Source organism: Chanodichthys erythropterus, chromosome 13, assembly GCF_024489055.1.
Source record: "Chanodichthys erythropterus isolate Z2021 chromosome 13, ASM2448905v1, whole genome shotgun sequence".
Lineage (NCBI taxonomy): Eukaryota > Metazoa > Chordata > Actinopteri > Cypriniformes > Xenocyprididae > Chanodichthys > Chanodichthys erythropterus.
Window position 1 is genome coordinate 38,923,605 of NC_090233.1, and position 10,816 is coordinate 38,934,420.

A 10,816-nucleotide genomic window follows, 5' to 3' on the forward strand; every position below is an offset into this window, starting at 1 on the left:
CATCGGCAGTACTCACTATTTACCAGTTTATTATATTTAATTATAGGCTACTGTCACTTCATGTGTAAAATTATAAGGTGATTTCCACAGGACCATTTTTAAGTCATTTTTTTCATTTTATTGTGATTGTGTACATAGATCATGTCAATGGAAAGTACAATATTCATCAAACAAAACAAAAAAACATGCAAGTTGAGATCATGAAAGTGATCATGAAAGGGTTGTCCTTGGTGAATATATTGAGGTGTCCCATTACCTGCAAAAAAAAAAAAAAAAAAAAAAAAAAAAAAAAAATTATTATTGAATAAATGGGAATCTTGTCCATCAACATTCTTTGCACATCAAGTACATTTACACAATGTTGTGAATCTATATTTTCATTCAGAGTTTCTGAGATAAATGTGTGAGGAAGTAATAAAAGACAATTACCTTTTAAAAGTCATTGAAAAATGCTTTCTTGACATAAAATCAGGGCATTTACTTATAATACATTACATAATTTTTGCTATAAATATGCTTGATAAAGTATAACAATATGTTAATGCATGTGCATGCTCACAGTAAAAGTTAATGAAGGAGAGGTCAATGATCATTGTCCTCAAGCATATAAAGAAAAGACACACCAAGAGGTAATAGAGAGAGAATGTGTGTGTGTGTGTGTGTGTGTGTGTGTGTGTGTGTGTGTGTGTGTGTGTGTGTGTGTGTGTGTGTGTGTGTGTGTGTGTGTGTGTGTGTGTGTGTGTGGTTCAGATATACCCTATGTCATTGGGACAATTATTCCTACTAAGATAGCAATATCTGAAATTATAGTGGACACATTTTTTTTTGGTCCCCATAAGGAAAACAGCTTATAAATTATACAAGTAATGTTTTTGGAAATGTAAAAATGCAGAAAGTTTTCTGTGATGGGTAGGTTTAGGGTTAGGGGATAGAATATACAGTTTGTACAGTATAAAATCATTATGTCTATGGAATGATCCAATAAAACATAAAAACCCAATGTGTGTGTGTGTGTGTTATCTTTTATTATATCTTTTTACAGTATGAATATCGTGTGTGCCTTACTTAGCAGATGACTTGTTTCCACACTTGAGCTTTTTGCCTGCCAGAAAAGATAACATTTGACTATAAAAGGATGGTATGTTTGATGGTAATCTTTATTAAAATGTATGCAGAGAGGACATGCTGTAGATTGCATAAATCTAGACATACTCACTGAATATGATAGCCATGCCCAAACAGAACAAAACGGCTGCAAAGATCAGCCCACCTCTTCTGATTAACTCATAATCTGGCATAAGCGCACACATAGATAGTTACAAACAAGATATCCACAAAAGCGTTCCTAAACAAAGCTTTGCATGAAAAGTTGTACAACTAAAAATTCTTTTTGTTGACTGGCTCATGTGAGCAAGACTGTTCCCTTGAGATATATTCTGCAACATAAGTCAACTTTAAAATGCGTTATGATTACTCCACAGTCAGTTTAATTTAAAGGAGTATAAGTAACCATCAGACGTTCTTACCATAGGTGAAATCAGCATCCGAATACTCTGTTTGTTCTTAAGAGAGAACAAAAAAAAGGTATCATGTTAACTTTAAACTTAAGGTAAATATTATTCTTACATTCTCTAATAGATGTCTAAATATTTTTAATTGGATAGTTAACCCAAAAATGAATATTCTGTCCTCAACCAAAACTGTGTGGTTTGTGTTACGCAGAAGAAAGAAAGTCATACAGGTTTGGACCGACATGAATATGAGTAAATGATTACATTATCTATTTTTGAGGCAACTATCCATTTAAGTTGTGTGATAAATAAAATCTTTTAAAAAGAAAAAAGTTAGTTTTGATAAGTACTGATTATCAAAATAGTTCATAAAGCTAAATCAAACTTACCCACTCCCATCGTTAACTGTGGTGCTGGATCTCAAAGTTTCAGAGATGGTAATTCCTCAAATGTGATATATGTGTGTGAAAGTAAAAGTGAGAGAGGAGTTTAGTTGTTTGCCGGGAGCTCCTTAAACTCTCCGAAGGTGGAATTGAACTGGTAGAGCGAATGACAAATCAGTATGAGTTACAGGGAGGAGAGAGAGTGTGTGTGCTTCACAATTAACGACCTTCAAACCATTTTATTCCGCCCTGTCTTATCCAGTAAACTTCAAAACACGCACATAAACACAAGCCTTTGGGTCATTTCTTAATATCTAACCATTGAGCTGTGGTGAATGTGCCCTTGCAATAAGCTGACAAGGGCGCTGAAGCTCATTGAGAAACAAGCAGACCATGAGAGACAGATTCAGTCTCTTAAGGCCAACTAATCTGATATAAGATAAATAAAAACATAAATAAAATAAACTCGTGATGTAAACTCCAAAATATTATTTACTCTGTAATTTTCACGCATTTTGTAATATACACTATGAAGGACTCCAAAGAGTTAGTTTATCTGTTAGTTCTATTTCAGTGGGTAGTTAAATATTAATCTGTCATTTTCTAAAGAACAAATAAAAAAAGTGTAGAACAAATACATAACTAATCACTTTAGTTTCGAGTAGGAGTATTCATAAAACAGATTGGAGTTATCTTGTTTTCAAATAGTGCAAGTGGAAAATAGTGACTTCAGTCGACCCTCTCTTCTGTCCACATACAGCAAGTGTGAGTTTACTCTCTTCCACTTTAATAAGCTTGAAGATAAATCTATCAGAGTATAAAAAGGGACTAAGTGGGGTATTCTTTGTAAAGTTAATGATTATGTCTATGTTAAAAGATCCTGCCAACTTTCACCTTTTCAGAGAGGAAAGAATTTGTCTTCAGTAGCGCTGTTTTAATTTTCAGCAAATTTTGGCTAAAAAGCTCAAATAAAACCATCACAGCCTGCTGTTTTACTCTCAGAGTGAAGGACAATTTGGTTCAATATGCTGCTCCACTGTACAATGAAAAAGGCACTAAATGTTTTTGAAACTCTTTTTTATGTCACATGTATTGTTAGGAGAAAGTAGATGATGACCTACTCAGTACATAATACACAATATACAACACAGAGAGAACTGTACTGCTTAAATGATTTGCTCCTAAAACAGTAATGTTTTATTCACAAACATTCATATCTCCAGAATAAAAGACTTCTTATTTACAAAAGGAATAAAGACTCTTTGGATCTTCATCATTTAAATAATTAATTTAAAATGTAACAGAAATCTATATTTACTACAGTAGTACAGGTCATCTATACTGTTTCACATTAAAAAATCAGTAAATCAGATTAATTCTGTGCAAAATGTCAAATCAGTGATGTGTACGCAGCAGAGTAGAGTGAATATTTGTTCTTCAAGGTCGCAGAAGGTCAGGGTCGCTCTTGCTGTAATGAAGAAAACAGAGATGATAAAACAGAGGGATAAGAAAGAGAAAGAAGAAATAAAGGTATGTAAAAGTCATGATGAATTCACAACGTTTTGTGTCAGTATCTTCATTTACATTTAATATCAGTGTACTTTAATGTATGTGTGTGTGTGTGTGTGTGTGTGTGTGTGTGTGTGTGTGTGTGTGTGTGTGTGTGTGTGTGTGTGTGTGTGTGTGTGTGTGTGTGTGTAACAGTAATGTGGTTTTACCTGCATCTTGCCATATATCCACATTAAAAGTTGCCCTACGTTACTGTAGACCCCTGGACGGTTCTTCTTTCCACAGCCATCTCCCCAACTTGTAACGCCTGTGAGAAACCATTGATCATCAGCTTTACACACCAATGGACCCCCACTGTCGCCCTGAGAGATAGAGAATTAAAAGTGAGGAAGAAGAAGACAGAACTTTTTTATAGATATAGATATGGGAACTCGCTTGTAACTAGTAACATAATCTTGATTATGCAGCCAACAGATCTCGTCCCCCATTTACAATAGTAGGAAAAATAAGAGAGATCTGTTTGGTTACTGACATTCTTCAAAATATCTTCTTTTGTGTTCAGCAGCAGAAAGAAATTCGTACAGGTTGGGAACTACTTGAGGGTGAGTAAATGATGACAGAATTTTCATTTTTGGGGTTAGTTCACCCAAAAATTAAAATAATGTCATTTATTACTCACCCTCATATCGTTCTACAGCCGTTGTGTTCATCTTCCGAACACAAATTAAGATATTGTTGATGAAATCCAATGGCTCAGTGAGGCCTTTATTGAGAGCAAAGCCATTCAAACTCTCAAGGTCCATAATAATAGACTTTTCAACAATATAGTTATGGGCCGATTTCAAAGCTGCTTCAGAGCTTTACGAATCGAATCAGTGAATCAGAGCGCCAAAGTCACGTTATTTCAGCAGTCTAGCCGTTTGATAGGAGATCCGAATCACTGATTCGAAACAAAAGATTCATAAAGCTCAAAAGCTTCATGAAGTGTTTTGAAATCGCCCCACATAGATATTGTTGAAAAGTCATTATTTTGTTTTGTTTTTTTTGGCCCACAAAAAGTATTATTGTCACTTTATAATATTAAGATAGAACCACTGAACTCACATGAACTGTTTCAAATATGTTTTTAGTACCTTTATGGACCTTCAGAGTTTGAATGGCTTTGCTCTCAATAGAGGTGTCACTGAGTGAGCCATCGAATTTGACATAAGGGTGAATAATAAATTACATAAGTTTCATTTTTGGGTGAAATAACCGTTTAAGTTATTGAACTCTATTATTCAACTGAACTGTTCAAAGAGTCTTTGTCTAACATGTTATCCGTTCATACATTAGCTAATGCACGTCCTTGAAAGAGCCCATGCAGTTTTCTAACGTAGACTATTTGTCTTCTCAGGTAACGTGATTGGTACGACCCATTTTAAGATGCGGCCAAAATTACAGTGGTTGCATTTAAATATTTAATTGTTTGATCAAAATTATTGCTAGGGACAATTCAGTAGTCGCTGTATAGCTACTGGTAGGGGCATATCACTAGCGTCCCTACTAAATTCTACGCCCAACATTAGCATTACAAAGTTTAAACTGCAATATCATATTGTTCCAAAAGGTGGCACTATTTGCATGCGAAGACAGCAAGCTTTTGAATATGAGAATGTATCTAACCTGGCAGGAGTCTTTCCCTCCCATAAGATCTCCTGCACACTGCATATTCTCAGTGATTTGTCCGTTATAAACAGTAAGTGAGTTACACACAGATGAGTCTATCAGGTCTACTTTGACCTCCATCAAAGAAGTGGGACTACTGTCTGCAAACAAACATGTTGAGAGATGCCAGTGTTATTAATAGTCTACATGCAAATTCAGACAACAAAAGACATACACATTTTACACATACATACCAGCCCCTTGCCGGGTAACTCCAAAACCAGTAGTATAGCACTGCTGGGCAGGAGAAAATGTCTGGCCAAACACAGGCAGACAGATAGGCTGTATATTACCTTTAACAGAATGTAAAAAAAAAAAAAGAAACCCGTCAGTGGTCATAAATGCCTCTTGACTTATATTTATGGTAATTTAAACATGTATGGTTAATAGCTACAGAATTAGATCAGTTAAGCTATGACTTGCACAAATATTTATGTATCTTACATCATATAATGTTCTTGAGTAATAAAATATTTGTAACTCTGTGTTTGTGCGTGTGTGTATAAACTCACTGGCCTGTTTACTGAGTTTTAGCAAGGCAATGTCATTGTTTTTTGTCACTGGGTCATATTTCCCATGTAAAATGATTTGCTTTACAAGATATGGGCTGGGAAGCTGGAGCTGGGACACCAAACCAATATACACTTTCCAGTTACTAGGCAACTGATAGCTGGGATTTTCTCTAAGAAAAGAGGGGGAAAAGCTAAATTCATTCATTTGTTCATCCATCCATGCTTTTTGGAAATTGTTTAAGGTATTCATTAATCTTAATTTTAATTACATAATACAATGTTGTTTCCAACATGTAGACTAGTCATCAAATCTAATGTAATGTATACTGACTTGGGGAAGCAGTGAGCAGCGGTAATGATGAAGTCTTGAGTCAACAGAGTTCCTCCACACGTGTGATACCCTTTGAAATGCAGACTGGCCTGCCACGGCCACTGACCGTCAACAGCCGCATTTCCCCCTATGATCCTCGTGGAGACCGGTGGCTTTCCACATTCTGAACAGAGAAAGAACAGGAGGGAAAAAAAGAGACTGTTTAGACTTAGATAGCATTATCATGTGGCAATAACATTTAGCAACAGTGCAGGATACTCACTGCTGCAGCTCAGGGACACGGTCTGCTGACCAGGACAGGACGTACTACAATTAAAACAACATTGTTACACACACAATTGAGACCAAGAGTATTTTCTGTTTTGTTGGATTTCTTTACACCTTTCTGCATCTAAATACACTTAATTATTTAATACATTATCACGCATTGCCATCTTCACAATGCTTTGTAAACCTATTTATGGTCTTTCTTAACTGCAGATGGGGAAATTAATTTGAATTCAGACTGTGTTCTAGGTCTATTCCAAAAAAAAAAAAAAAAAAAATGTAATGGCAATTCATAATCATCTTATTCGTCTGTTTTTATATGATCTACTTATGACCCACTGAATTAGGTTAAGTGGTGGACTTTCATGATTACCCCCCCGCCCCCCAAAAAAAACAAAAACAAAACATACATTTGCATACAAATCACATTTTGTGAATTCATATGAAATTGCTGTAAAGAATCTGTTGCTATTTCAGGGATATTGAAAAACAGCCTTTTTGCCTAATAATTAATGTCAATAGACTACACAGTTTATTAGACAGCATTTTAAAAAGATGTCAGCAAATGCTTCCTATTGACTGTACATTTATCCTGTGGCAAATCCAAATCGGTGTTTTATTTAAAGTTTTGTAAGGCCATAGAATCTGGTATTTAGCATAAACATGAGCATTAGAATAGATTTATAACTTCTGCCATAACTTTTCTGGAGTGTTTTTGTTCTATGTGGGTTATGCTATTTTTTCTGCTTGAGATTTATGCTTCCATTGTTTTTTCAGCAGTAAATTATACCAGTTTTTGTTTTGTTTAAAAAAAATGTTTTACCTCAAATTAACGCTCCCCTGGATGGTGTTTGTAAACTGACTGTTCACACTTTGAAAGGAGGGTGAGTTGGTTTGCAAGACACTATAAATATGACTCCTGTGGAGCACATAAACCAAAACACACATGAATACAAATTCATACATAGATCTGTAATATTATCTAATGTTTGTTTGCTTGGGATTCAACGCCATGCCAGCTTCCATGGCTTTTTTCATGGTGAAAACCAGGTTAAATGTAACAAACGAAAATACAGTATACTTACTGTCTGAAGCCAAGCTGTTGGCAGGTTTGGTCAGCTAGGTTTTTATTCCAGCCCTGTGCGCAGACTGGGAAGAAGAGCCTGGACTTGGAGGTCATGACCTGCAATTCATTTGCTGTACCAAACCGCACTATAGAAAGATTAAAGGCAAATTAGCGTATATGATTTCCAAATGAAAAGAGATTTTAAAAAATCACTTCATTATTTACATATATTTTTATGTGATTGACACTAACCACAGTGAGATTCATCACTGCCTTGAGAACAGTCTCTCTTCCCATCACAGTCAACTGAGGAAGGAGGGCATGTGTCTGTCCCTGTTTCTCTCTCGGAGAGAGCCCACAGTGACGGCCCATAACGCACTGTGCAGCAGTTGAAAAATGAAGTTACTCTTCATGGACAAAATTCAAATTTACTAAAGTTATGTAAGAGTTTAAGCTTTTAGGTGACACAATACAGTACACACAACCCAAAATAGCTACAGTATATTATGATTTGGGCAGAACAGCACAACTGTGAATATGACATTAAAATATGTGCTTACCTCCCAGCCAGATGGCGATTACAACCAACACTACAACAACAACAGTACCACTAGACCCTCCATAGCAACACCTTTTGCTCTTGTATGGGAGAGCTTGCCTTCTCTGTGTCGGGACTGCAAAAAGCAAACAAAAATGGCTATTGACACTCTAAAATGATTTATTGCTCTATGACCTATGTGTGTATAAGGTGTCCATTTTATTAGTATTACTTGTAGTATGACTTGTCTCTACTACACAAGGTGCAGGTGTTTGAGGTATTGGTTGAGGTATGCTGTACGGCTGGATTTGGGTAGTCGACAATATCTGAAGACTCGGATATGAAGGTGGAGGGATGTTCTGATTCACCACAGAGTCATATGACGGTGGAGCCTCAGCCTGTATTCATAAAATAAATGCAAGATATTTAAGTAGCATTTAAGGTAATTAATATCTTACACTGTTCGTTCTCATCTGTCATTCAGTTAAATTCACTGTAAACAACTACTACCAATCAGATTTCAAATGAATTGTTTATACATTGATGATAAGACTTATATTCTCATATTTATGCAGTGGGACTGCTTTTCTGTTTAACAAGGACAGATTTGACCTTAAAACAGTCATTTGAAGAGTAATTATTTGTCATGTTTAGTACATACAGTACAGTCCAAAAGTTTGGAACCACTAAGATTTTTAATGTTTTTAAAAGAAGCTCACCAAGGCTACATTTATTTAATTTAAAAATACAGTAAAAAAACAGTAATATTGTGAAATATTATTACAATTTAAAATAACTGTGTACTATTTAAATATATTTGACAAGATAATTTATTCCTGTGATGCAAAGCTGAATTTTCAGCATCGTTACTCCAGTCTTCAGTGTCACATGATCCTTCAGAAATCATTCTAATATGCTGATTTGCTGCTCCATAAACATTTATGATTATTTTCAATGTTGAAAACAGTTGTGTACTTCTTTTTTTTTCAGGATTCCTTGATGAATAGAAAGTTAAAAAGAACAGCATTTATCTGAAATACAAAGCTTCTGTAGCATTATACACTACCGTTCAAACGTTTGGGGTCAGTAAGAATTTAAATTTTTATTTTTTTTAAAAGAAATGAAAGAAATTAATACTTTTATTCAGCAAGGATGCATTAAATCAATCAAAAGTGGCAGTAAAGACATTTATAATGTTACAAAAGATTAGATTTCAGATAAAAACTGTTCTTTTGAACTTTCTATTCATCAAATAATCCTGAAAAAAAATATTGTACACAAATATTTTGTACAATTGTACACATTAAATGTTTCTTGAGCAGCAGATCAGCATATCAGAATGATTTCTGAAGGATCATGTGACACTGAAGACTGGAGTAACGATGCTGAAAATTCAGCTTTGCATCACAGGAATAAATTACTTTGTAAAATATATTCAAATAGAAAATTGTTATTTTAAATTGTACTAATATTTCACAATATTACTTTTTTTACTGTATTTTTAATTAAATAAATGTAGCCTTGGTGAGCAGACGAAACGTCTTTTAAAAACATTAAAAATCTTAGTGGTTCCAAACTTTTGGACTGTACTGTATATTACCACATTATATTGTCATAGTTATAATTTTAAGGTAATTTGATTATTGGTAATTTGAACCATTCTCTTATTGCCAAAACAAAGAACATTCAAAACATTATATGACATTATATGACATTATAAAGATGTTGCATGGAGTTGAGACAGAGCAATTTAGACATCTCAGTCTGGTCTCTTAGCTATTTAATTGCATATAATTGCATATTTTTACACTTATAAGCATTTTTTGTCTTGAATTTGTTGTAATGTTTTTCATAATGAGACCAGACTTATATTAGGCCTGGTTCACATCACACACATCGTGCTTTCAGCAGCTGCAGCACTATACAACAAAATAAAGTGATTTCTGGTATACTACAAAGAGTATTTTTTTTATATACCTGCCATTTATAATAAAATGGTGTAAGACCTGTTGTACATTACACAAGAAAGCAGAGAATTTTTCTTTCAGCTCCCATATTAACAGGTTATGGTATTATACCTGCATAAGCAGCACCATATATTGAGTACACAGTAGAGATTCAACATTAAACTTATTTTTGCCGCACATAGTGCACTGACTCCAGCAGAAAAGGGTGTGAAAAAGCATTGTCTATTTATCCGCACAGTCTTGTTGTAATATAAACTTTTATGAAAATACTTATAGTAAGTCTAACAAAATCCAGATGATTGAAAGTTTATTGTGAGTTCTCTATAATTGTCCAATAAATGACACCTTAAATGTTGATTTCAAACACAACCACAACCAGTGTTGTTACCAGGATAGATCTGAGAGGTTCAGAATCTGCCCTTCCTTTTTAAGGCATGTTGCAGATCTTATTCTCTCTAACAGCACCCAGTTGGAACATGTTCTTTATAATACACACAGTGAATCATTCACTTGGTCGCATATATTATGCCTGATTTTTATTTCTATTAAAACTTCTAAACAAATCAAGTTAGAATGTATATACTGTGTTAATAATCACTAAGGATACAAGTCAACTAATTCAACTGACACAATACCAAGACAACTGTAGCGCAATACACAAGCTTATCACTAAGAGAAAAACACTACAGCAATAAGAACATGATACTAATACAATTTTAGTGCTAGTCACTAAACATTTACAATAATATATTAACAAAATAACAAAACCACAGTTGTATCAAAACCGACCACAAAAAGAACAAATCAATAATTACGAAATAGGTGTATCTATGATTGTTTTGGAAATATTTTGTTACGTATTAAAGTATTCATACCTGTCTGTTCTCCATGTGAGTATCCGTTTAAATAGATCAGGTAGACTCTACCTGTACTTCAGCTATGTATTTATTCCCTGTCATGCACCTGCTATACTGGCACAGTACAACTATTACATCATCAGAGCAGTACAGACTCACCCTATATGG

At 34.5% G+C, this 10,816-nt stretch overlaps 2 protein-coding genes across 3 annotated transcripts; both read right to left on the reverse strand.

Annotated features, from left to right (window-relative positions):
• Positions 1–119: 119 nt before the first annotated feature.
• On the reverse strand, positions 120–2,097 carry fxyd2 (FXYD domain containing ion transport regulator 2). The gene is made up of 5 exons (XM_067406657.1): positions 1,901–2,097; positions 1,527–1,562; positions 1,217–1,291; positions 1,066–1,102; positions 120–256 (listed from the first exon to the last, which is right to left on the reverse strand). Exons 1-5 carry the CDS (start codon positions 1,908–1,910, stop codon positions 253–255), a joined length of 162 nt encoding a protein of 53 aa, XP_067262758.1. The 5' UTR covers positions 1,911–2,097; the 3' UTR covers positions 120–252.
• A 527-nt stretch (positions 2,098–2,624) lies between these two features.
• tmprss13b (transmembrane serine protease 13b) lies at positions 2,625–10,790 on the reverse strand. Of its 2 annotated transcripts, XM_067407340.1 has the most exons (13): positions 10,667–10,790; positions 8,057–8,222; positions 7,847–7,960; positions 7,539–7,664; positions 7,306–7,432; positions 7,044–7,139; positions 6,216–6,259; positions 5,954–6,116; positions 5,623–5,792; positions 5,305–5,403; positions 5,069–5,211; positions 3,613–3,765; positions 2,625–3,362 (listed from the first exon to the last, which is right to left on the reverse strand). In XM_067407340.1, the coding sequence occupies exons 1-13, from the start codon at positions 10,679–10,681 to the stop codon at positions 3,348–3,350; spliced, it is 1,431 nt and encodes a 476-aa protein (XP_067263441.1). In that variant the 5' UTR covers positions 10,682–10,790; the 3' UTR covers positions 2,625–3,347. The 2 variants fall into 2 exon arrangements, with proteins under 2 accessions (XP_067263441.1, XP_067263440.1); XM_067407339.1 differs by having other exon boundaries at positions 2,625–3,765.
• Between the last annotated feature and the right edge of the window lie 26 nt (positions 10,791–10,816).